We start from the raw sequence: 26,673 nt of genomic DNA, 5'->3' as shown, positions 1-26,673 counted from the left end.
AGGAAAACGGATATTCCCAAAATAGGGACTCAGTATTTTTCTTCCTTGTCACTTTTAGCTTCCCAATGAACAGAAATATACTCTGCTGTAGACATCATTTATCCACTTCTTTAAAATATTTTGTACTACAGAGTTATCCTGGTCTTTAATATAAACATACTTGATGTACGAGGCCACACACTACTGCTTTTCCTGTAACGGGTATTGCTGACCTTGATTTCTTTTGTTACAGCATGTTACTTTTTTTTTTCTTTTAAGCATTTTATTTCCAAGGCCTCCTTTAAGCTCTTGATCTCAAAGGACAGAATACTTCTAGACAGCAAAATATGCTTCACTGTAAGGTTTATGCTTTGGAAAGGAAGCAGGTCTGTAGATTACCAGTTGGTTGCCTACTTTTCCTCCTAGGTCAGGAGGATTTTGTAATTTTTTTGTCTGAAATTAATCTCTGGATATATTTAGAGAGAGAATTGTTGTTTAAAAGTCCTTCTTTTCACCCTTGAAAGCACTGAGGAACTAATGTCAAATACAAGGAGATGTCTAGGTGCCTGAGTGAGGTGCTTCAAAGCTCAAATTCTGTAGTTTGTCTCATGCTGGAAATGCATATCCCAAGGGATGATCAGCAGAGATGTAGATCTCTCCAGGAATAACTAATCATCCCCCTCCCCTCTCTGCTTCTCACTTTGTTAAAATGTCATAACTTTTCAGAAAGGAATAAACAGCCTGACTTTTACTGGCCTACAGTCATACCGTGTTTATCAAACACAGACAAGAATTGCTATAAATACCTTGCTGTAACCTTGATTTTGGCTTTTATGGCCAAAGGTGGTGTGGAGGGCTGTGAAATAGTTTTGTTATAGCAAGTGTGGGTTCCGTTGCTTCCCTTCTCCCTCTTCCCCAAGGATTTCTGTCTCATTCCAGGGCCTGTTCTCTGTACTGAGACTGAGAGTTTGTTGCTGTTTGCCTGCTGAGGAAGGGGGAAAACTTCATGTGCCTTCCATTCTTCCTGATTGTTTTTTTCAGGGCAGGTAGAAATCGAACACATAAAACTTGTATAGTTTTTGATCTAGATCATCCATGGTAACATTTTAATTTCTTAAACGTTCAATTTACTCTTAGTAGCAAGGCACGGATGCTCACAAACACAGAATAAATAAGTGTTTGGGGAATCGGATTTTACTGTGCATAGCTGTTTTTTGGTAGGAGGGGTTGCCATGATGGAGCTGAGCTATGAAGGAGATGTTTCTGGTCTATTGGAACGCGGCATGTGGAACTTGAATCCTTGTACTTTCATAGTTAGTTAGAGCCAAAAAGCTTCCAAACTATCACTGCTTTGAATGCTTCTGCCGTATAATTCTGTTCTTTTTGTGTCTGAATTGGAGGATGAAATTTTCTGCGCATGTCTAAATTCTTGAGTTAAATTCATTATTGCTAAACTTTGTCCCTTTTGTGTTATAGGAGATGATACTTTGAAGATATGGGATATTAGACAATTTAAAAAGCCTCTTAATTCAGCAGAAAGACTGCCCAGCTTCTTTCCAATGTAAGTCCTCTTTAAATTTATTCCAGCTATAGAAACAGCAGTAGTTATGCTGAGCGGGGGTCTGCCGAAGTTCTCCTCAGTTCTCACTAGGTCTGCTACTGTGCAGAAAGGACTGCGCAGGGAGGACTATGCAATGACAATTCATGGCTATTTTAGGATTCCTCGTTGCTTTAAAAGATGTCATATTTTTTGTGATAATTCATAGCTACCTTTGCTTGGGTTTTATGCATTTTTCAGTCTCATGTGTCTTATGTCCAAGTAGATTAGCAACTTTTCAGGAGGAGGCCAGTTTGTTGCCTTATGTTTTTATAATGAGATATATAAGGTATCCTCATTCTTACTTGGTCTATGATTAATAAAAAAAAAAGCTGTATTGAAAAGTAGATGTAACATGAAGGTGCATGGTATGAATTCAAGTTACGATGTTAGAAGTGCTGATGACTCGTATTTGGTACTAAAATAGTGTATTGTACTGAATAGTGCTGGGTATGTAGTATTTTTATTGATACTACTGCATTTCTATAGCAGTAGCACAGCCAAATTCAACTTTAAGGACAAAATAAGGTCTTTGAGCTGTCCATGACCTGCCTTTCTATCTTGACTGCTATTGGTAGCATAGAGTAAAAGTAAACAAACATTTTTGGCCACTGTGTAAACAAACTGCCTTGTATCATTGAAGAATGTATCATCAGCAAAAAGAGATTTCATGATTGATTTTTTTTTTTTTTTTACTCTAATGTTGATAACCAGATTTGAAAATACTTTTTTTGGTTTGTTTCTCATGTTGAAAAGTTTACAAGGCTTTTGAGTGGAGGAGAATTTGATTGGGAGGAGGATTTTTGTTGGATCTGTCAGTTTTGGACATTCTGTGCACAGCTGTAATTACATGTGAACTATCTCTGATAACTGTAGTAACAGATGACAGCTGACACAAGATTTTTTGTTTGTAAAGCTTTGTCTTGAAAGAATTAACAAATAGAAGGGATTCCTTTTCAGGATGCCATTTATGTGTAAGTTCCTTACACATTAATTATTGATGTACTCAGTGTGGTAATTTTTCTTCAACAGGACAGATTGTTGTTTCAGCCCAGATGATAAAATACTCGTAACAGGCACTTCTGTTAAGAAAGGTGGTGGCAGTGGGAAGCTTTTTTTTTTTTATCGGGAGACATTCCAGAAGTTGTATGAGATAGAAGTTACAGATGCGGTATGTATTTTAGTTTTATTTTTTCAGCTATTCAAAACATGAATGAGAACATACTCGTATGCTTTTTTCTCCCTTTTACAGGAAATTACCTACTAACACTACTTTAATATTTGTACCACATATTTAAGAGATAGAGGTAGAGTGGCCTGAATAGGTGCTATTCACCTTTCAATTAAAAAAGATAAAAGAAAGTCTGGGGACAAGGTGTTTTAAGTACTAGAAGATTCATGCTTTGGTATTACCATTGCATTTCTTAGGCATTTCTGTGAACCTTTCTAGATCTGTGAAGTGAGGCACAAGTCCTAAAATTCTTACCCATTACATACACCAATTTCATGATGAAATGCCATATTAGATGACAGAACTCCTACTCGTTCCTGAATCTAGACTTGTGGTTACTATGGTATGTATTTCAATGGACTCTAGCTTGTGTAAATGCAACAATTTCATGGCAAAAGGAAGGCGTCATTAGGAAGCCCTCAATCAAAAATGCCGTTCTCACCAGCAATATAAAAACCTAAAATTGTGAATCTGTAATACAGAAGAGTTCGTGTATGGATTGAACTGCTTACTTTTTCCCTTCTTCAGAATGAAAAAGCTTAATATCATAGTTGAAAAAAGGTCCTTTCACTCTTGTGGAATACCCAAGTAAGCTTATAGATTGTAACAAACAGGAGTGGGAGAAAGTCAAACAGAATAGCCATTGCTTAAGCATGGTAATGTATGCTCAGGTCCCGTTAGTTGTTGCAGTCTGTTGGATAGCTATTTTGTTGCTTAGTTTCAGGATATTGTTTTCTCCTTCTGCACTTTTCTTAACCTGGCACAGCAGTCTTTCCTAGTGCAGTAGACCAAAACCCCTTGTGCTAGAGATCATTTGTACAGAATTTATATTTGTATTTACTTTTCTTTTCAAATCCCATTTTGTCTTCTAATTCACCCTAAAGCAAAATCTGCCAATGGATTCATTTGCTATATCCATAATTTCTGTGGCAGCAGTCTTGTAAATTAAAAATGCAGAATTCATTTCAAAGCAGAAAGCATGTGTTTTTTCTGGAGGGGGGAAAAATCCCCTTCTTTTTATTTGAAACATATATTCTAAATACATTTTCTGTGGCCTTAGAAATTTTATTTTGTACAAAAAAGTTTCTCCAGTGATAGCATAGTTCAGATTTAATTTTTTTTTTCCTATGTAACATACCAAACCTCAATCTGACTCATAAAGATTACTAGTAGATTTTTAATTTCTGATGCAAGTATTATACCAAGTATACATAACCTTTTTCTGAGTCAAAGCATGAATGCCTCGGTACCTCCTCTGAAACTTAATGACATAGAAAAGGAATACAGCTACATAAGATAAAGTGTGACTATATAAAATAAAGTACAGATTGTTGGCAGGAGCTCTTCTATCCTTGGGCTCAGGAAAAAACAGCTTAGCGATTCCATTCACATTGCATTTGGATTCCTTAGAGCTAAGTGTCTAGATGTGGTCATGAATGCATCCCCATGTAGTGGCGGTGAAGTTAGTAACAGTGTACAGAAACTTCACCTAAGCTTTAAGACTGCAGGAATGAGAAGCTTGTCAATGGTGGATCCTGTATTTCTGTAAGAAATTAAATGGTGATAATTTTTCGCACCACCCTACTTGTTTTGTGTTCAAAGGAAACAAAATTTTCATTTGCTAACTTTGTCTCCTGGGAAAACAGTTATTTAATTCTATGAAATAGAGGGTATGTTACATACCGCTGAGGTAGGTGATGATACAGGATGGTCCAGAAAGGATTGTTTTGCTATCAGTTTTTCTGAGAACTGAGAGGTAAATTTCTGTTCTTCTGCTTTAAAATGCAAGACAGACATGGAGCTGAGAACAAACAGTAGGAAATTGTTGGAAAAACAAAATTAGGGGTCAATAAGCGACTTCACTGGGGCCACTCATGTTGTAAAATTTTAAGTATGTGTACAAATCTCAGCAGGTTCAGAACTTTATACTATAAATTTATATAGGTGCTGATATTTATATGATACTTTTTAAGACTGTAGTAAATTACTTTTGTCTGTAGAGTTTTAGTGCTGCTGTTTTTCTTCATTTGTAGTTACAAAATTTACGACTTTCATTCTCCTTCTTTGTATATAATGGATCAAATGAAAATAATGGAAGTATTAGGTGAAGAACTGAGACTTATAAATGCTGATCTTATGACATAATTTTCAGTTAGTCAGCACTAATAATGTCTCTACAATCAGTCTGTCTAGCTTCCAGCTTCAACACTACACATGTTAAAAAAAGTTAAATATATGAACCTGAATCTAAAAGAAGAAAAATTACTCTACATGGTGTTATAGAATAAAAGCAGTATATATTTTTTCAAGATCTTTCTATTGATTGTATCTTTTGGCTTTTTCATTAGTGTTATTTTCTTGTTCTCAAATTGCAGTATTTGATGAAATATGAATGCATAAAAGAATGCTGAAAACATGAATTTTCAAGAAGCTGGCTTGTATTTTGTAAGCAGTACATGCTCTTTTTTGGAAAGATCATTTGCCTATAGATCGGTATATTAATATCTTGTGTGTAGTATGTCAAAGCATTTTTTCAGCAGTGCAGCAATTACTTTGTATGGACTACTTTGCTAGTTTCCGTTTTTTCATTATACTCCCTCAAAAATTCAGATAGCAGTTAGCATAGTTAAAGATAAACAAGTAGCGTTCTCTTAAGGCTTCAGTTTGTCTTCTATAACTAAATATCATACTTTACTTTTTATGTGTTTTCTAGTGCTTAAGTATGTCATTTCAATGTTTCTAATTTGGGGGGTTTTAGGCATTGCATAGGTGAAGGTACAGTATGCTATGTGTAACAAAAGCACAAACACACCAGTATCTGTCTCTGCAAAGAGCTTGATGTGCTGTTGTTCCTCATGGAAGTAATTTTAGTGATTTCAGTTGTATTTAGTCCAAATTGCTAAAGAAGAAGAGCATCATTAATTTCAAGTGTAAAATGAAAACAATAAAACTTTTTGAGGGCAATTGTATACTGGTTTAGTGGTAGAACATATATAATCATAATAACAGAAAAATCTACTGTCAAGATTTTGACAGTAGAATTGACAAAATCTACTAATGTGTCACCTTTTTTTTTTTTTAATTTCACAAGGATTTTTTTAAAGGAAGTGCTGGTAAGCTTAGAAAATTGAAAAACACTAAAGAGCAGTAAACTTTATCTTAAACCTCCTTGGTAAATAGCCAGTGCAGCTGGCCTGTGAATGAACCTAGCGGGTAATGGGAAAATATTTAATGGGAATGTTTGACCAAAGCTGTGTCTGGCATTCCTTTCCATCATACCACACAAACCTTTTTTCACCTTTTCTTTCAAGTTTTCATGGGAAAACACATTACTGTTTCAGAGCTGCTGGAGTGAGACCTTGTAGTTTTGCTAATAGGCTAACAGTCTGATTAGTCTGTGCTGTTGTGGCTGGATATGGAATATTAATTTGTTTTTCTTTTCGTGTATTGGTCTTTTTTTTGTCACAGTCTGCAGCTAAGCTAGTGACTGTATTGTTGCGTCCACTACTGAATGCCATCCCACCATGCAGGCATTGAGACTTCTGTAGAACTCAGGCCTCTTGAATAAATAGCAATATGTTCTGAAGGAAAAGTAAAGAAATGACAGAAGTAGTACAGACCACGGGCTTCATCTCTGGCCTGTAGCCGTGTGCGGCAGGACGAGGTGTTTACAGGGCAAATACATAACGATGCTTCTCTGACTATCCTGTTCTGCCACTGGTGATCTGTAACTTAGAGAGATCTTGATGCAGACACAGGAATTTCACAATTAATAGCATTCAGTGGATTTTTCTTCTGTGAGTTTGTCAAGGAGTGAAATTGCCCATGTTGCAGGTTACTGGCAGGGTCATTGACTTCAGATTAGATCAAAACTCAGGTGGGAGTTCCTGCCTGTTATAAGGAAGATGATGCTGTACATGTAGTACTTCAGTTTTGTTCTGGTTCAGTGTGTACAGGTGTGACTGGAAATTATGAGGACTTTGTATTCTGACCGTAGTTATGTATGCTAATCTGTACAGAATTCCTCACTTCTTAACAGGAACTGAACTTTAAAAAATCCTGGTTTGCATGTGCAGCTTTTTCATAGTTCTCTAGTCTGTTCTATCTTGACAGCATTATCTGTGAGAAGTTGTTTTGCTCTCACCTCAAATATCCACAAGAAAATATTTATATTAAGCTTTCTCAGTTTGAGCATTTGAGGCTTACTTAATCTGAAAGATCTGTAATTGGATGCAAAATGTTTCCTTACTCCATTTAGATGGATGAGGAGACTTAAACAGATGTCAGGAAATAAAATGGCCAGAAGAGGGGTACAAAGTGTATGCACAGAAACTTGGAGGACATTCCTCTTTCCTTTCCTCAGGTAGTGTGACAGGAAGGAAGACCTATAGCTACTTTGTGGTGAGGTCTCACCTTTTGGGATGTCTGTAACTGCACGTTCTTTGTGGAATTGAAGGGAGGTTTCACTGTCAAATGCAAGTCAGGGAGGGTTTATTGTTAATTCTTGGTTTGGTTATGCAAGTACAAGATCTTCATGGGAACCAGTTATAAATACCTAGTGTATGGGAAACAGAGTTGGGTACACAACATTTCTCCCAGTGTCAGTTTAATTTGAAAAAGCTGTGGATAGCCACTTGAATCACTCATATGTCTGTCATTCGTTTGGCTAGTTCAAACAGATGACCCAGTAGTTATCCTTACTACAGACAAGATTGATTTTGGCAACAGTAGAGCAGTCATTTTCCCCAAACGAAAAGTAGTACACCCTGTTACTGCCAAACAAGAGTGGGCACTGGAAAAGGAGAAAAAAAAAAAAAAAAAAAGTTGTACAATTACAGAAATAGCTATTTTTAAATGAAAATGTAAGTAATAACTTGATTTAAAAATAAGCCAAGATGAAGAATTTGTGTACATTATAAAATGAGATGTGCAGGTTTTTAAAATATCCCACAGGTTTTTGTAGATAAGCAACAATCCAAAATCATAGTGTGATGGTTGTTTTGGGAAACCTGTTTCTGTTAGGAGGATTCTTCAGTATTTTCTTAGCTTCTTAAATATAAGCAAAAGTTAAATTATTAAATACTTATGAAAAGTTCCTCTAAGGGATGTTTCAGGAAGGTCTTCTGAGACAAGCTATAAATAAAGCTCCTTTTTAGATTAAAGAGTGAAAAGAAAGACTGAATAAGGAATATGAAACTTCCAGCATCCTTTATGCACAGTTGATATAAGATTGCAGTATTTCTTCCTTTGACCTCAAACAAAATCATTTACTATTTATAAGATGCAGTAATATAGTAAAGGGCTTTTCCACTGTGGCCCATTTTACTAAGATTTAAAGCTTTTGAATTTAAGAAAAATTAATTCTTTTGACTTCTGGAAGAGATCATCATGCTACTTCTGGGATTTTCCTTTTAAGCCATTTATTTTATTTGAAAGGCAAATCCACCTTTTCCACAATAAGGAGGTAAATATATTTAAGGTCTGGTAAATTTTTGAGCCAATTAAAGTAAAAAAAAATAAAATAAAAATCTAGTATAAAAGGTGAATCACAGAAATGTGTTTTCTTTTAGAGTGAGGTAGCTTGTCTATTTTTACTCTGCTTTCCTGTATGTAAAGACGATGTGCTCCATCCCTTCGTATATCCTGCAGCAGCACATACTTTGTTTTAGGGAAGCTGTCACTAGAGTTTTGAGGTTTGAGAGAAAAATAAACTGCAGGTTTCCTCACTGTAATTGGTGTGTGTATGTGAAGGTTGTCTGCCTTAATTTTGTGGTGTATTGTCATGAAAGTGTGGCTCTAATTTTAACAGAGCAGGTGCTTGAAAATGCCCTGACTTCCAATTACAAGGAAAACAGGTTGCCACCTTGATCAAGTTACTTTTTCTAGTCATCAGAAAAGGAAAGTCCTGTTCAGTGTCTCAATTCCCTTCTAAAAGTATATTTTGTAGGTGTACCTTGGAAGGTAAGTGATACAGCATTGCTATCCATATGTTCTATATTGAGATCCTGCTTTAAATTACTGGCCCCTGAAAATGTTTTTAGGATGTTTCTTTTCTTACATAGAAAATTTAAAATTTTATCCATTTCTGGTCCCTTTTATATGGAATGTTTCCACGCATTTTCTAAGTCATGTTTCACAAGGGAAAAACATTATTGTTGTTTCCTCTACTGCTGTATTCTCGTGAGTATTTTAAATCTAATGCTAGCAGATCACTGCATTGTAGATATTCCCTAACCTACCACCTTATTTATTGTAGTTGGCTCTTTTCCTTGGAAGAGCTCCAGGGGGAATCTCAAACCTGAAGATGTTTGCAATTGAGGTTTAAAGTAGATTTTTTTTAATATAATATCATTATATTTTTATGGTGTGAGCAGCCTTTTTTTTTTGATCAGAGCATGTATAGTATCAACATACGTGTGTTAACCATCTTTGTGGTCAAAAGAAGAAACAAGGTGGAAGCAAAGTAGTAGCATTTGTTGTTCAGTTATGCACACATTTGGAAATGGCATAGTTCTATGTCTGTGTTGTTGTTTTTTTAAATAAAAATAAAGCAGTTTTTCTAAGAGTTACTCAGTCTTCATTTTTTTCATGGTGCATCCAGGAGGCAGACCAACCTTTCCCAGATATAGCTTATGTGCCTGCATATGCAGCTTATGCTGCAGCCCAGCACCATGAGATTTTAAGTATATTCTGAGGCATTTTCCTCTCTTTTAATGAGCAGTTTATGCATTTTTGCTGGGATGTATTTCATAAGCAGCTGCCGAAAAGTTTTCAGTCCATGAAGACTGAAGGCAATTTCAAACATGTCCACGAAGACCTGTAAAAAGACTAGATTTGTATCCCCTGGGCAGCAGTCTAAGTACCTGAAGTTTCTAAATGGTTTCACACCTTCTTTTTTAAAATAGAAGAGCTTGAAAGCCACTCACTGTCTTAGTATCTTCCCTAATTACAGTACTTGCTAAAAAGCAGCAGTAGCCAAAGAAGGATGGGCAACAGTCACTGAAAGATTTTGTTGTAGTAGAAAGCTGTCTTTAGCTGTGAGCATCCAAATGTTTTAATGTTTTATTTAAAGACATAGAAATCCTTTGAAGTAGGTATGTTTTTTTCTGAAATAACTGTATGTTTCCCTTCTCTTCTGGGAAGATCTATCACTGAAGTCAGATGGACTTAACATTGTGCAAGTTGCAGAACTATAGAAGATTAAGCTGGAAGGCATGCTGAGATTTTATCCCTCAGTCCAACACAAGCTTGAAATTGCTTACCCCTCTCAAGTATAAACTGATAGAACTATAGGCTTAGGTTAACACGTAATGTTAATTTGAAGGGTAATCACTGTGTCTTAAAAAAAACCCCAAACTAATAAGCAGTTAGGTTTCAGAAGTGTTACTTAGTATGTTGTAAGCCCCTCTGTTTTTAGAAGATACTGTACTGCTCAAGCAGTTCTTCACCATGAATATGTAGGGGTTTACAGGATGAATAAATTAGTTGCATGCACATTTGCACTGATTTTGACACACTGTTTTCCCAGCGACGTTGTAATTTGTAAAACTTACAATTAAGATAAATACTCAGTTCCATCAGAAAAGCCCCATTTGGCCACTGCTGTGGTGACCTGTCCTTAGAGACCCTGACCGCAGACAGAATGTCGTTTTACATGTTTGCTATCTTCCCTGCTGACATGCCACTTATCTGGCCGTCTGGACAGCCAAGTGCAGCAAATCCAAGCAGCGCTGTTCAAACAGAACACGCTGTCATGACCACTGAAGCAAAGCTTGCATATAGGAAAGAGAGAAGGTTTGTTTTTCTTTTCCTAACAGAAAATATTTTCTTAGAGCACCAGCTCTTGCTGTCGCTTTTTTATTGTATAGCTTCAGAACAGATTCTGAAAGAATTATTTATTAGATTGTGGGTTATGGAAGGGGTAAGCAATAAGGGTGAGCATAGGCTGTATTTGTTTCTGGTTTATCCCCATTCAGTTTTTAAGTATCTCCAGAGCTAGATCTGATCTTTCAAGCCGAGATTCAAAAGATTTGTTGGACAGTTTTAGGAGTTTGTATCTGCTGTATTCTTTCTGCACTAAGAGTATTTAATTTGGCTTCCAGGATCCTTTATCCTTGAAATGGAGAGTTTTATGTTAGTAGCAAAACATGCTGTACTGTAGATCCTCGTTAGTCTTCTGGTTTTCTAACATAGTTATTTTGGCCATTGTAGACTGCAGGGATTCACCTGACCAAATATAGATGTCTACAGCTGATCCAGCCACCCTAGGCTCCTTTTCTAATCAACAGAGAAAAATAAACACATCCAGACTGTGATTTTTATCTCATCCTAAAATAGATATCTGAAATAGGTTAGATGAAGGCCACTGTAAAATGCTTATTTCTCTCTGTTAGCTATAAAGGGAGGTGAAAATCTGTAGGCATTTAAAGAGTAGATGTCTAAAAATTAAAGGTGTAGACAAGTTTGGTGAAGTCAGTCCCACCTGACCTCCGTTGGTGTTCATTCTCTCCTGCTAAAGCAGGGGGACATTTCATCTCTTGTGCTCTGACCTTGCCAGTAGCAAAGTCGGATACAATGGGTTACTTTTGCACTCACATCTATTGATTGAAGGATTTATGACTGTAGGCAATTTACAGGAGGATAGCCTGCCACTCTACGAAAGGATTGTGCTAGCTGAGAGTGCAGTCTACCCTCTCTTGCTTGAACCTGATTTCCAAACATGACTGTCAAAACATCAGCAGCTTCAGTTTAGGATTACAGAACTTTATCTACATTTTAACAAACTTTTTTTTAAAATTGGTGGAAACATCATCACATGAAGGAAACATCAAAACCCCATGAATTTTTGCTTCAACAGTTAAGAGATATGTGAAAGCCTAGGATTAGCATGTTTGCTTTCCATTTTCAGTATTTATCTGGAATTAGCAGTATGTTTGTTTGTTTGTTTTCTAGTGGTAATTTGCAAGGAAATCACTACTGCTTTTTCCAGTTTACAAATGGGATGTTGGCTGCACACTCACCACAGAGATAGTATGAGTATTAGCTGAATGTCAGCATCATTCAGGAGAGATTTCCACCCTTTCAGCGTTAGGTAGACATGGAAGTAGATAGATACATCTTACTCATTTGCCAGATTGTTTGTCTGTACTTTTGTATAACAATTTTTCTGAATATCCACGGGAGCAGATAGTAATTCGGTGAACTTAGCCTAAAAGTCTGATAGCTGCAGGTAACTGAATAATCAATTCTGCATTTTGGAGCAAATATATCAGCAGGCTGAGAGTTGAGAACTACCAGAGGAGAGTGAAAGGCTGTACCTAAAGTAGAGAAAGAAAAACTGAAAAAGTTTATTCCAACAATGCATAACTAATATAAAAAGCATGTTTTTCTTCCCTGCAGGGCAGGAGAAGCTTTACTAATGAACTTGAAAAAGCTGATACATGATCATGTATTTCCGAAACTATACTTCACATGAAATCTTCATTTTTGAAGACACATGCATGGTATTTAACCTTAAACTTCCCTGTCTTTAGGGAAAAGGGATTGTTTCCAAAGAAAACAATGCCTGATTGAGCAGCAGTAACACTTCCTGAAGGAGGGAAAAGAAATTAAAACATGATTTTATAGTACAGCCCCTGTAACTTACTTTTCATTTTGCAGTAGCAAGGAAAGAATATAGTCCCATTGACCTAAGTGCTGCAGAAGTGTAAGCTGATTCTTATTTATGTCAAAAATATGTAAGTCCTTAGAATTATTTTTAAAATTATGAAACTTGATAGCATGCCATTCTTGTGGCGAATTATGACCTCTATATTCCATTAAATCAGTATATGTGTACACACATACATGTCTGCTTATTAGAAGTTTACTAACTTGTCTATCATCTTGGGGCTTGTATACATGCAAAGGTAGTTACATTTTGTTGGGTATTTGTCAAAGTTCTGACTGAAATGCAAAAAAAAAAAAGAAATCAATGGTTTTGTTCAGCTTCAGCTCACAGACATGTAAAATGTTAGTATAGGAATATGAAAAGGCAGTGATGGAGGGAAGCCTTAATTTTTCCCTAGTGCTCTTGCAGCAGAGTGAAAGAGGACAGAGGTGAATAATACTTTCAAGAGTAAAAGATTTCTGTGCCACAAATAATTCTGATCTTTTCTTGCTGACCTTGTAAAATGCCCTCTCTGCATTATTTTCTCCTGTCAGGGTGTGACCCAAGTGCTCTGGACAGTTTCAGTTGAGGTAATTAGCTTTTGCTTGCTGAGAAATCTGCTTCAGTTATTCTTCACTTTGCCTGTTAAACGTAGGGGTATATTTCTAGGCCAGAATAAATTCCCTCTCTGTGTTACAGAAAATCAAGTTTCAGGCTTCAGTTTCTCATTTAGAGGCACTGCTGTTAAATGCCATCAAAACACTGTTATGTACATAGTACCAGCAAAGTCATGTGTGTAGTTGCCTGGTGACCTAACCCAGATGGAGAATAACCTCACAGAAAAATTGGTGTAGTTTACTGTTTACCTGAAGCAGCAGCTCTGCTAACATGATACAAAGGGAAGCACACAGATGAGAACAGGCTGTTAGGGGTGAGACTATTTATGAACCACCCCAGAGCTGCACATGAGCTGGGACTGCATGTTTCAGAAGAAATGCAGGTGGAATAGCACACAAGGGAATAGCAATATCATCACTTTCGCCTGCCACCTTTCTACATATTTATGAGTTTTGTGGTTTAAGATTACCACATATTGTTAAGCTTTTAAGTTACTATAGGTTAAAATTTCTAAACCTGAAATTTATTTTGGAAGAACTGGGAGTCTGAAGTGAGTATAGTGCTTATTTAAAAATAAAAATTATGTGTTTTTTGTGTAACTCATTTTCTATTTAAAACAGTAGTATAGCAACTTTAGAAAACTTTATGGCTAGTTTTAAGAAAAATCAGTAATATGTTCTCATTTTATTAGGCAGTTGTTTAAGAAGACAATATTTTCATCCAGACTGCAAAAAAAGTTGTCTTTAAAATTGTGTAGGTAATTTTTAATTGACTTTGAGTTTAAGTCAGTATTACAAGACAATCTGTTACCTGAAAATAATTACAAAGGCCTGCTGTCGATAACATCGACTGAATCTGTTCTAACCTCTTTCACAGTGAAAATAAAGAAGGTAAATTTGGAGTGTTTCTGTTAACATTTTTAATACTTTCCCTGCCTAACTACAAAAATATTTTCAGTCTTTTCCCAGTGTTTCCTAATGCAGGCTACTGTGTTTGTATATGCAATAGACATTGCCAAAGGCTTTTCAGATTGATTTCATTTGAAGAACTTAACGCTTTTGCAACAGCTAAAGTACCAAACAGCTTTTAAATCATTGCTAATAATTGTCTTTTGTAAGTGCAGTATTTTCAGATCTCACAGTAGCAAAGCTGACCACATCAGTTTCATGGATAAAATTATTTTCAGGGTTTTTATGACAGGCTTCCGGGACTTCATGCTCCAAAGATACACTGTCCAAAACATCCAGCTGTTACTTTGAAATATTTTTTTTCAAATATTCAAGATGTTTGTTTATGTGATGATACATTCTGCATTTTATGATTCTTGTTTGTGATAATAAGATGTTATTTTCTGTTTGCAAAGCTGAGATGTGACCTGGAAATTTTTGAATTTCAGAATCAACATAGATTTGTCTTGTTTCAGCTTTAAATGTTACAAGAAACAGGTTAAGTCTGTATTGAATGTTTGAATCTAGAATTAGTTAATGGAAGGTTTTTGTTACTGTTCTGGTGTTCCTATTTGCTGAGTCTTGAAGCTGTCATCCACAGGATTTCCTTACAACCAGAACATAGGTTGGTCAAGTCTTTTGTGCTAGGCTTCCATAAAGCTGTGTTGTTGCTAGGTAGGGCCTGGCGGCCGCAAGATCTCGCGCTGTACGGAAACACAGGGCCCCCCCTCCTGAACCAGGTCACCGCGCGCCTGTAAAAAGGCAACACTGTGTTAGGCAATTTAGTTTCCTGCTCTTTTGCTGCTTTTACCAGGCATGAAACCACCTGGGTAAGTGGAGTGAGACCTTGCAGCTTGCTTTTAACTGCTGAGGTTACTGCTTCCAGCCTGAGCTCCTGTCTCAGGGGCAATTAGGACTGAAGTACCACCTTGCTTGTGTTGGGTTTCATTGTAGAGCACAACCTTAAAATAAAACAAGTTATTCTTAAAAAAATGATTGTGGAATGGCAAATCCCCTTTCCAGCTCAGATAAATAAAGTTGGCAGCAAGTGGCCCAGGGGCATTTGCATCAAGCAAAAGTGTTTCCAGCAAATCAAGGGAGGAAGTTATTCTCCTCTACATAACCCTGTTGAGACACGTATGTAGTGCTGGGTCCAGTTCTGATCTCCCAGTACAAGAGAGAGAAAAACATAGTAGAGTAAGTGCAGTGAAGGACTGCAAAGGTGATTAAAGGCTTAGAGTATCAGGTGCAGGAGGAAAGGCTGAGAGAGCTAGGATTGCTCAGCCTGGAGAAGAGGAGACATGGGGGACGGATTGGTATGTGTAAATTCTTGAAGGGGGACAGGAGGGTGAAGCAGATAAAGCGAAGCTTGGTGGTGCCCAGTGACAGGACAAGAGGGAATAGGCACAAACCTAATTACAGTCAATTCCACTTAAACCCCAAACCATTTTCTTACGTTTGTGGGATGTGTTTTGGATTGGTTTTGTTTGGGGTTTTTTGTTGTTGTTTATGGGGTTTTTTTGGGGGGGGTTGTTTTTTTTTTATTATTTTATTTTGGGGATGGTCATATATTGAAACAGGTTGCCCAGGGAGGCTGTAGATTTCTCCATCCTTGGAAATACTCAAAACCAAACTGGACAATGTCCTCAGCTACCTGAGTGGTTGACCATACTCGGTGCAGGGGGTTTGAATTAGATGGCCTTCAGAGCTTTCTTCCAGCTGCAGCCTACCTGTGCATAGGTAGGCCAAGCCAAGAAAACCCTGCTTTTCCTGCTATTAACACACTTTTTTGCCTGCAGAGCTGGGATGTAGGACCTTCTGTTAGCTGGAATTTGATGTTTAGCATTTCCAGTGATAAAAGTGTCTACCTGTGTAGATTATTCTAAGTGTAAACAGTAGGGAACTTAGAGGCACTGAAGGATAAATACTCGTTAAGAATTAAATATTTTTGTATGATAAAGATTTCCCTTTTCCTCTCACTGTTAATCTTAAGACCAGGTCTACAATAATCCCTTTGTTGTATAGTTGTTTAACATTTTTACTTCTTTAAGACTATATGATTGGGGAAAATTATTTGGACTTAGTTCAAGAATTCGGTATTTTGGTCTTTTTACAGTATTGTCCATTTCTAAAATAATCTGAAAATTGCATAAGTAGCTTTTATTATTTCTTATAAAGTAGGTTTATGTGCTAGTGGATTAATAAAATTGCTTGCATGTTCAGAGCTTATATTTGTTTCGTTTCTAACAAATTCTATTTCTGGGGATGTTTTATGGTTTCGGAAGATTTAGAGGGCTGTGTTTAATGGTAGTTTCTTTTGCCGGCTCTGGAGCCTGTGCCATGGTGGTTTTAAGTGTGCTCTGTGTGTTTGACAAGTTAGAAACTTAGCAATCCCCATCAGTGCTGAGACACACTGTCTCAGGCTTTGTTTTTGTTGGCTCGTATCCAGTACCATGCTATAAAACACATTTACTTGACAGTAGAAAGTGGAGAACCACGTTAACTACAAAGTTTAAAAAGGCTGGCTAAACACATGCAATAAATACTAATAAAAGAAAAGGCCACCCACCTTTGACCTTCATATTAGCTTTGTGTGTTTTACAGTTACTGTAGCATTTTGAGCATTACATAATCGTATATAAGAATCTTTTTATTTAAATCAAAAACATCATTAACAACCCTGTGTGGGTTATTCTGGTTGGTTGTGGCAGGGATCGTGGACACAAGGCATTATCAGAATTCTAGGTTGTACTTGAGTTACCTTTACAAAGGCTGTTGTCCGTCGGTTGTCTCGTGATAAGCATGCTGGGTTTATTTGTGCCTGAAAGTAGATGGGAAGGTATAATGTCTGTATTTCCATGTAGAAGGAGGATGTTTTACAGAAGAACCTTCTAAAGAATGGTCAGTTGATTCATGTAAACATCTCACTCAGTTTTTCTTGAACAAGAACACAGAGCAGAAAAACAGCTCAGAAGAGAGTCATCCATCATCTTGTAGTAAAATGAAGTTCTGATTCATGATGGCTGAATGGGCTTCAGAATTTTTTCAATACTTTTTTTATGTTGTGTGCCTCATAACATTTCAGAAAACAGGGATTTGGACCAAACCAGAAATAGTATGGACTGTGAAAAGGGAAGTGATTCAGGAGTCACTAGAGCTAATACATAACCATTCTCTTCCAGATTAGATGGTTCTCATCTCCCAGGCTATAGGGCTATATTACATCTCTAATTATATTCTAGCTTTGCTGTATTTCTATTTTTAAGACATTAGTGGTTCCCATTTTGCAAATTTCATATGCTGTATTATGTTAACAAAAAAAATAAAGGTACCTATATGGATACTTCAATGATAGATGAATGATAGTGGTTGAATATTGAGCAATCAATTCACTTTGAGAGGAGTCTATTCCTGGCTTTTGAGAAAGAAGAAGTAGTAAGCTTGGGGCGGGGGAGGGCTAGAAAAATTAGCATTGTTCAGTGAAATACTGATAGAATGATGCATCCTGCTAACTCTGGATACATTTGTTACCTAGGTGACACAAACACTGTTAAAACCTGTCTTCAGTCTCAAACAGTATCCCGTTAAAGAATTACTCTCTAAAAAATAGGCACTTTTCCCTCCCCTGTTAGTCAGATAACACAAACCCGAAACCTGTATAGTTTAAGATGAGTTGTCCTTCGTGGCAGATTGTGCCACTGTGGCCCTCGAGAGTCAGAGTCTTGAGGCTTACAGTTTCTGTGTTGGCCTGCTGAATCAGACTGGAGACAGTCATCACATGGAGGTTCTAAGTCACACGGAGAACCACACTGCGTGTGTGTAAAAGAACAGTACTCTTAATGTCTGAAAATGAGCTTCCCTACTGACCAGTCGTGTGACAGAGCTGTGAGACATTGTCTTCAAATACCAAGTTCTTCTGTGTGTTGTGGGCAAAAAAGAACCAAGAGTGAAAATCCACCACTCTTCCCTTTCTGCAGTCAGCAAGTGAAAGGTCAGCACTGTGTGAGAAGGGAAAACCGGATAAAGTGAAGAACAGGGTGGAAGAATTAAGAATTAAAAATAAAAATGCAAAAGTCATGAAGGCCCACATTGCTATATCTGAAGCATTTAATTGTTCTCCTTCCAATCCCTCTTTAACTTCCCATTTCCATAATGCCCATGAAGAACTTGGCACAGTTAGCTTGTGGAAACCACTGGTAACCACACTGCCAGCAATTTGTAATTCCTTTCCTGCCTACATCCGTGTGTTGTCACTTCTTTTATATTGTATTCTGCAGTGAAGAGGAACTTATATTTATTCACATATAAACATACTCGTTTGTGTGCTTAAGCTTGTTCCTGCTGCAGTGTGACTCCGATCCACCATTTGGCAACACAAATATCAGTTCTAAGATCTAGATGAGTAAGCAACTAACTATCAATATGTTGCTTTATTTCAGAGTGTTGTGCGTTGCCTTTGGCATCCCAAGCTGAACCAGATCATGGTTGGTACAGGAAATGGTTTGGCCAAAGTCTACTATGATCCTGTCAAAAGCCAGAGGTACGTAATCATGATTAATGATTTAAGAACGGTTTTTTTCCCCTCAAATTCAGTCTGATTCTGTGGTTCTATGATTATGCTAAGAAATTAGAAAACTGGTTTAGAAATATTTGTTTTGCAGAGTTTTACTTATTTAATAACAGTAGAAAAGAAAAAGCAGCAACTTCATTTCTGAAAAGCAGTGCATTTTCCTTTGGGCTTTTCACGGTGCAGTATGTTGGCTGTTCTACCTGAACTTACAAACACTGTCATTTTTTCATTGCATGAAGTCTGCAGTAAGAATAGCCAACTTTTCATCAGATTTCTTGGAGGTTGCTGATGTGGTGCTATTGAAAGGATATTTATTGTATTTAGTAATTTTTTTTATGTCTTTTTTTTTTTTTTTTTTTACCGCCCTGAAGTAGAAATCTTGTTCACAAGCATTAAACTGCAGCATCTGCATAGTAATACTGGAAGACCCAATCTGAGAGGGTGCAGACCAAGGAAGTACATTCCCATCTTTCTGCTAGTCTTCTCCCCCATCCCCACCTATCATGTGTGGATTTTGCCTGTACATCTAATGGAAAGATGGTAGTGATCCAGAAGGTGACTTGTCCGCATGGAATGAAAGAAGAGGACTTAACTAGTCTATAAACACTTCTTTTCCAATTAATTTGCTTTTGCCATCTGGGTTGGCTGGAGAACTGGGGCATACTTACTTCCTGTCAGCAGGGGAGATATGTATACTTTTATCTATACTGAGTGGTATGAATAAGGTGTTCTTCCCCTATATGGGCTCATCTTTGTTTAACTGGCATCTAAAACCACTGTGTTACAGTTCAGTTTTTGGATACTTACTGTGACCTGGACACTTGGATGTGAAGATAAAATCTGGTTTACAAGATAATCACAAATAAGTTTTATTTTTCTGGTCTTTGTCAATTTAGAGAACAAGAAAGATGGTCATCATTGTTTGGACCCCTCTCCAGAGGACAGCCTGACTCTCCTAGGCACAGACTGCAAGAGCCCTATAGCAGTCTTGCTGCAGCCAGGCTTATGCCATCTCCCTGCAGCAGTGTTACAGACACCTCTGGTTAGATAACTGCCACCTCTGCTGCTTAGGGAGAGTGCTAGAAGCAAATCATTGCCCATGTTTGGAGAGGAGCACTTTCAGTGTGCACACCACAAGTACTGTGGACAAATGAAGTGTGAAAGGAGTCTTTCACCTGTATTTCTGCATGTCATATAAACTGCTCTGTAACTAGAAACACTAATCTCTACCCTCATTCACATGTGCGTCGACAGGCAAAGATACACACGTTCATGAATATTTAAAGTGCTGTATAATTTTGTTGAGACTATGTTTTGAATAAAAACTGGTTTCTGCTTGTTACGAACAGACCAACTGAACTGCTGTGTGTTTCTTCCTAGGGGAGCAAAATTATGCGTGGTCAAAACAAAACGAAAAGAGCGACAAGCAGAAACCCTTACACAGGATTACATTATAACACGTAAGGAATTTAAACATATCTTTATACCAGCATCCTTAGCTCTTTCTCAGGTTTGAAATTACAGATCATTTAGCTTTTTCCTCTCTATTTTTTTTTTTTGGGGGGGGTCCCCTCTAAAAGGTTGCAGCCTTTCATTAAATATTGATCATTGGTGTAAGATGTTAGTGCTTCATACAGTTTTTTCATAGCCTTGCACAACCAGAAAGGCATATATTCTGTATGCTGTGTGAAGTTCTTAATAATGGTTGGTTTCTAATTTCTGATGCACCTAAAAGCCTGAAACAGCTACCTTGGAAAACAGGAGAAGGAAGAAGGAAATAGAAGTTTTAAATCCTGATAATTTGGCCAGATTGTCTCAGTTATGGGTATTATTCCAACATTTATTAATCTCATAATTTAAGAAAGAACATGATTGTAACTTCATGCGCAGAAATGTTACGTTTTGGATCATTGAGGGGATTACACGCCTTGCTGTTTCAGATCCAAAGATGCATCTAGGGTTTTGTCATGCTCGTGGAGTATTAGAAAGCCGTAGAAACATCGAAAGTTCAGAAGAGAGCAACTGATTGGTCGTAATGCTAATGTTAAGAACTGAATGACAGGGGAATAAATTAAATACGCATAAACTGTGCAAACAGTATTTCAGATGAAAGGCTCCTGCCTCAAGGAACCCTGGAAATCTGGCTGCTTTCATCTTTGAAAAATTCAGCAGAAAGAAGCTCTCTAAAATACATCTCAGTAAACCACTGTGTGGATACAGAAAAACTGGGGGGCTGCTTCTGCCAACTTCTCCATTGCAAGGAAGAATCTTTGTAATTAAAACCTTAAATAGAAAATGGAATTTTAAAGATTTCTTTTTCTCCAAACTGTGACCCTTCAGCCCACGCACTTCCAATGTTCCGTGAACCACGACAGCGCAGCACCAGGAAACAGCTGGAGAAGGACAGGCTGGACCCCATGAAGTCTCACAAACCTGAACCTCCAGTAGCAGGGCCAGGTAATCTAGCAATAATCATTTCAGAATGTCATATGCTAAAGGGGCCGCCATTCTTGGGTTCTATAGTTGTTCAGATTTGCATTCAAACTTCTTTGGGTGGCAGCTTATGGGCAGTGTCCAGCGTTGTAAGACATGGGTGTTTGATTGGAGTGCTTGCCTGGAATAAATTAATAATCACAGTTACTTTAAGTTATATAATCAGTAAAATACTTAAGTGAATGCTGCTCTAAATTAGACTCTTCCTATAGTATTAACTTCTTTGTATCAGGTCACCACTGCAGACACAATGCAATTTTTCTCTTGTTTATTTCTTACATATTTTTCTCTAAAATTTTTTTTTTTTTTTTTTTTGCTAAAGGTCGTGGTGGGCGTGTTGGAACTCATGGAGGTACCTTGTCATCATATATAGTCAAGAATATTGCACTGGATAAGACAGATGATAGCAACCCTCGAGAGGCTATTTTACGTCACGCAAAGGAAGCGGAGGAGAATCCATACTGGGTTGCTCCAGCATATGCTAAGTAAGGAAACAATTAAAAATACAAGTAATATTTTTGGAGGCCAGTGGGAGTTTGGTAAAAACAGAAGACACGCATTCTTAATGGTATACTTTTCATTTTCTGGGTTGCTGCCACAAATAAGTGAACCAAGAATATACAATACTCTTTTTATGAAGAGAAGAGTTTCCAGGAGGTTAAATTGTTGAAATTTGACATTTCCAATTTTAAAATAGACCTGTCAGTACTAGAAAATTATTTTAAAACTTTCTAAGTTGCTTAGAGTTTAAAATCTTCTCCATATCAATGTCTGAAATGGCAATATACTTTTTAATAAGGTACTCTTCCATTGACAGACTGAGATGGTAAGTTTTCCAATATGCCCTCTAATTCTGACTGATTCTTAGGTTAAACCTTCAAGATATTGACTTGGTGTTATGACAGCATATTTTAGATGATTTCCCAAATGTCGTAAGTTTTTATTTGGACTTTTCCTACACAAAGATTGGAGTACCTGCTTGAATTAACTTGGTGTTAAAGGTGTAGCAATATCAAAAATAGCACTAATAAAATCTGGTGCTAAAAATTCAAACTAAGGAAGTAAGTGTGCAGTTGTTACATAAATTAAAGAGCCTCTTCAAGATTATGGTAGTAAAATCTTGGTAATCCCACAGATGGTAACTTAATCAGTTTAAATTGCATGTGTGAGTGTGGTATGTGTGTGAGTGTGGTATTTGTGTGCATGTGTTACAATGAAAATTGTGCAATATTATTTTAGCATGGTTTCTACCAAAGATCTTTTTTTCTAAAAATAAGTACAATTTAAACCATTAAATAAATACATTCAGAGTATTACTAAAATAAATACTAAATAAATGCATTTCATACTAATGAACAGAAACTACCACTTCAAAAATTTTCATTTTGTTAACATCATTAGTGTTCTTATATCACACTATGATCTATCTAGTATAAGTACCATTTTCGACATGCATAAAGAAAAGATTTTGAAGAGATGAAATAGTCTGCATAGAACAGCCAGTAATGAACTATTTTTTCATGTTTACAGCCAAGTGTTTTATCTCCTAGGCTGTACATTTGTTAGTACTTTACTGACTGTACTTCTTTATTAGTGCTTAGCTCTTCAGTGAAACAATCGCCACTTCTTTCCAGAAAAACAAAATATATTGAGAATCATAGCTGTTTCTAGTGTTGACACTTCTTTTCTGACTTGACCCATGTGTTCACAAAGGTAACTGAATGGCTGTTCCAAAGCACCTTGGGAATGTCAATGACCCAACCTGCCTTTGGGTGGGTAGTTAAAAGTATGGCATTTGATGTTGTACATCAAACCAATGCGTTATACAGTATCACCCTTGGTACCAAAGAAAGAATATTTGAAAGCCTGATTCTGTAGCAGTTGTTGTAATGAATATGCTAAATACTGATTTTTAAATGTTTGAGAGTTAATGTTTGCTAGAGATTAACTTTGCCAGAAGTTAACTTTGAATGTGTAGGCACCTGCAGTTCCGTATCTCAGATAAAACCATTCTCGAAAGTAAATACAATCACACATTCCTTCAGGTAGGTAGATACCTCCATATATTTTTGGCTTTGTAACTTCATTGATTGTATATTAAGTTTCATCCCTGACACCTGCAATGTAGTAGACATGAAAGTTTTAAAACATAGCTGTATTACAGAAGGCTTACTGTATCAGGTGGGCAGATCTCATTACAGTTTCTTGTTAAAGATGTAGCTGCAGGCGAAGAAGAGAGCTGGCTGAGAAGTGGGGAGGATGCAAGTCCAGACTGCTATTAACTTACACAACAGATGGTGATACGTATATGGGGGAATTGGACTGCAGCCAACAGCATGCTGCCTTGATGGTTTTGTCAGCTGATAAATCTCATGCCAGTGAAACTGCCGTTATCCTTGCTTTAAAATCTTGACTTGCACTCTATACAAAAAGCATTTTAAAAATTATAATTATTATTGTTGTTACTATTATTATTAGCTAAGACACTGAAATGCAAAACTTTATTACTGTGTTATTTTCTTAATTTTCAGAAATAGAGTTCTATATTAACAGCTGCAGACCAGTGGCAGTCATAGGTTTCATTAGCTGCTTGCCTGCACACACAGATAATGTAGAAAGCTGTGTTACTTATATCTGACTTTACAGGGAATGTATGCTTACTCTGTATATAAAGCATCTTACAAATATTCTTACTGATGCATATTTAATAAAATAGACAAATTACAAGTCATTGTTAAAAACTATCATGTAATACTGGATTGTAAGTATGTCCCTGGTGGCCCTGTTAAAATCGGGTTTGTAATAGCACGCAGTATACAAACCTAGGGAAACTGGCTGCTTTAGCTATGGCATAAGATACACTGTAAAGTTAGGAAAGCTGATATTCTGATACGTGCTTAAAATTGCATACTGTCTTGAGACCTAAAAAACATACATCCAATACATTTCATTTTTTTGAAGTGTTTATTCTTTTTACTACTTGGTTTCTCTGGTTTCGTTTTCTCCACATTTCTTGTAGTAAATTTTCACTTAAGTATAGTATAAAACTATCCACTTGATACATCCTTGTTTGACAAGGCTTTTGGTTTTGTGTTGTCTAGCAGATGGTTATTCACTTAGAGTTTTTCATTCTCCTTCTTAAGAAAATGTCACAGGAAACTAGTTTTTTAATTTTCTTCAGTGAGTTATTAAATAAATTTAGACTGAGAAGGCTAAGAAACACTGGTGTTTTGGTTGATCAGAGTTTTCATAACTCGGATTGTGATGACTGAGTTAGAGTTTGTTTGGTCCTGTTTCATGCTGATTAGGTCATTCTAGATCAGATAACTGATTTCATGCTTTTTAAATTGTATTTTAACTTCATTAATTCTTACAAGAAATACCTGCAACATGACTTCTGCTGTTAGTCTGTACATTGTATGTGAAAACATTTTCTTTTTCTTGGAGTTAGAGGTACCTAATTTATGCTTGAACCCAAACAGTAATTTGAAAAAAAATTTCAAGTTTGTTATCATTAGCCTGGCCTTTCTGTTCCTCCTAAAAATTGAGCCAGAAAAGGAGGGGGACATACATAAGAAGGAAAAAGATGGGTGAAAAAACAGATGCCGCTGAAAAGCATACTGGGGATGGCAAGTGGTACATGCTGAATCAGGAGATGACATATCACAGAAGCCCAATGTGAATAAAGTGTCAAAGAAGATGTGATCAACACAGCAGAAGTCATAATGGATGGGGATAAAGAAAAGATCTTCAGATTTTTCAGGAAAAAAGCTTGTTAGAGACCTTGGCAAGAGCCATTCCGGTAGCGTGAAAGGAAAAGGAAGGACTTGAAGATTTCAAGTAAAGAACTACAGGAAAGGAACTTTAGGCATCAGCTGTAAATGTTTGAAAATTACATTCTTTTTGAGCTGTTTGTTTTAACACAGCTGTACAGAGGTACTATAACGTCTTGAGATGTCCTTCTGAAGGATCAGCAGGAATTACTAAACATCATAGCTGAGGGCCTAATTGGGCCCAGATGTAACTCCCTTCTGTACCATGGAGAAGGTGAGGGTGACATTTCCCTCCCCACCAAGGGAGACCAGAGTTCTTGGAAAATACCTTTCAGTTCAGTGGTGTTGCCCCTGTTTTGCTGCCTTTGTCATGGTGTGTCACAGGCAAAAGGGAATGACTTGCCGCAGCAACCTCTAGCTGTGCTGTGTTCACTGAACTTTTTCTTGATGGCAGCACCAGTGTCTGAGGTGTTACTCACGGGGTGCCTTGGGTATATTTACTTGAAGAGGCAAGAGTGAACAGAATGTTTTGTAACAGTGATTTTGTTGGCACTTGTTGGTATACTTAAGCTAAATCTTTTTTGGAAATCGGTAATTTTGAGGTGGAAGCCCCTGAGATTCAGAGAAGGGTCAGGATGGCTGGTGGAGTAAGGAATACAAAGGGGCCTGATGCTGGAAACCTTCACTTTTCAGTCTGAAAGTAGCCTTTATGACATTATTCTGGTTTCTAAGCATGCTTGAAAGTTGTCTTTTTTTTTTTTTGTTATTTTGTTTCAGTGCAATATAAACACAAATTTCAAAAGTTACTGCAACATGAGTCACATGCTGTGATATGCAGTTCTCATCTCCAGCTGGTTTAGCTGTAGCAGTATTTTTTTAGCTGCTAGTCTATGAACTTCAGATGTCAATGAGCTGCCTTTATTGGATCCCTGAAAGGTAACTAAGAAAAGCAACCCATAACAGGAGAGATTATGGTCACTCTAAAGCAGTCTGTATGGTCCCTGGAAATTTTTTTAGTAGGGGTCTGCATATCTGAATACGTTGAAAACCAGTGGAATAGGGAAGCACACAGTATGAATAAATCATGTTTGTTTTCTCATCTTTGTTTGCAGCCTGTTACTGTAACCCACAACAGGAATGCATTTGTGAGTGTGTGAGACACTGGTTTCAGCTGACAGTCATGTGGAAACACATGGAGCATAGAATAATTTAGGTAGGAAGGGACCTCTGGAGGTCATCTAGTCCAACCTCCTGCTTAAAGCAAGTTCACTTAGATCAGGTTGCTCAGGTCCAATCAAGTTCAGGTTGCCCAGCCAAGTTTGCATGTCCTCAAGGATGACAATTCCACAACACCTCTCTGGGCAGCCTGTTCCAGCAGTCTGGTTGGCAGGCATAGTATGTCCTTGCTAAATCCATGTTGGCTGTTCCCTGTCACCTTGTCCCTCATGTGCCTGGAAATGCAGGATTTGTTCTGTAGCCTTCCCAGGGACTGAGATTAGGTGGACCATGCTGTAGCTCCTCAAATCTTCCTTTTGCCCTTCGTAAAGAAGATGATGTTTGCCTTTTCTAATCATCGAGAACCTCTGCCAGTCACCATGACCTCTCAAAGATGGTAGAGTGCCCTTGCAATGACATTGGCCAGCTCCCTCAGCACCTTTGGACTCATCCCATCTGATCTTATGGGTTTGCGTATATCCAATAGGCTACGTAGTCCCTGTCGCTGGTGATATATCACTCCCTCCCCAAGACTGCTGGTAGTGTAGAGATCCTCAGAGAACTGAGGGCAGACCTTCTCAGGGAAGACAGAGCCAAAAAA

The 26,673-nt window shown here is 37.3% G+C and overlaps 1 protein-coding gene across 1 annotated transcript in view; it reads left to right on the top strand.

Annotated features, from left to right (window-relative positions):
• Positions 1 to 26,673, top strand: part of WDR70 (WD repeat domain 70) — a 138,353-nt gene that overhangs the window by 107,103 nt on the left and 4,577 nt on the right. Inside the window, exons 12-17 of the mRNA XM_040580297.1 lie at positions 1,456 to 1,540; positions 2,609 to 2,747; positions 18,461 to 18,561; positions 19,972 to 20,051; positions 20,932 to 21,048; positions 21,407 to 21,569. Coding sequence (XP_040436231.1) covers positions 1,456 to 1,540; positions 2,609 to 2,747; positions 18,461 to 18,561; positions 19,972 to 20,051; positions 20,932 to 21,048; positions 21,407 to 21,569 — 685 coding nt within the window. The remainder of the gene's footprint in view (positions 1 to 1,455; positions 1,541 to 2,608; positions 2,748 to 18,460; positions 18,562 to 19,971; positions 20,052 to 20,931; positions 21,049 to 21,406; positions 21,570 to 26,673) is intronic.

The sequence above is a fragment of the Falco naumanni genome, chromosome Z (genome assembly GCF_017639655.2).
Source record: "Falco naumanni isolate bFalNau1 chromosome Z, bFalNau1.pat, whole genome shotgun sequence".
Lineage (NCBI taxonomy): Eukaryota > Metazoa > Chordata > Aves > Falconiformes > Falconidae > Falco > Falco naumanni.
This window is presented reverse-complemented; position numbering and strand designations above follow the sequence as displayed.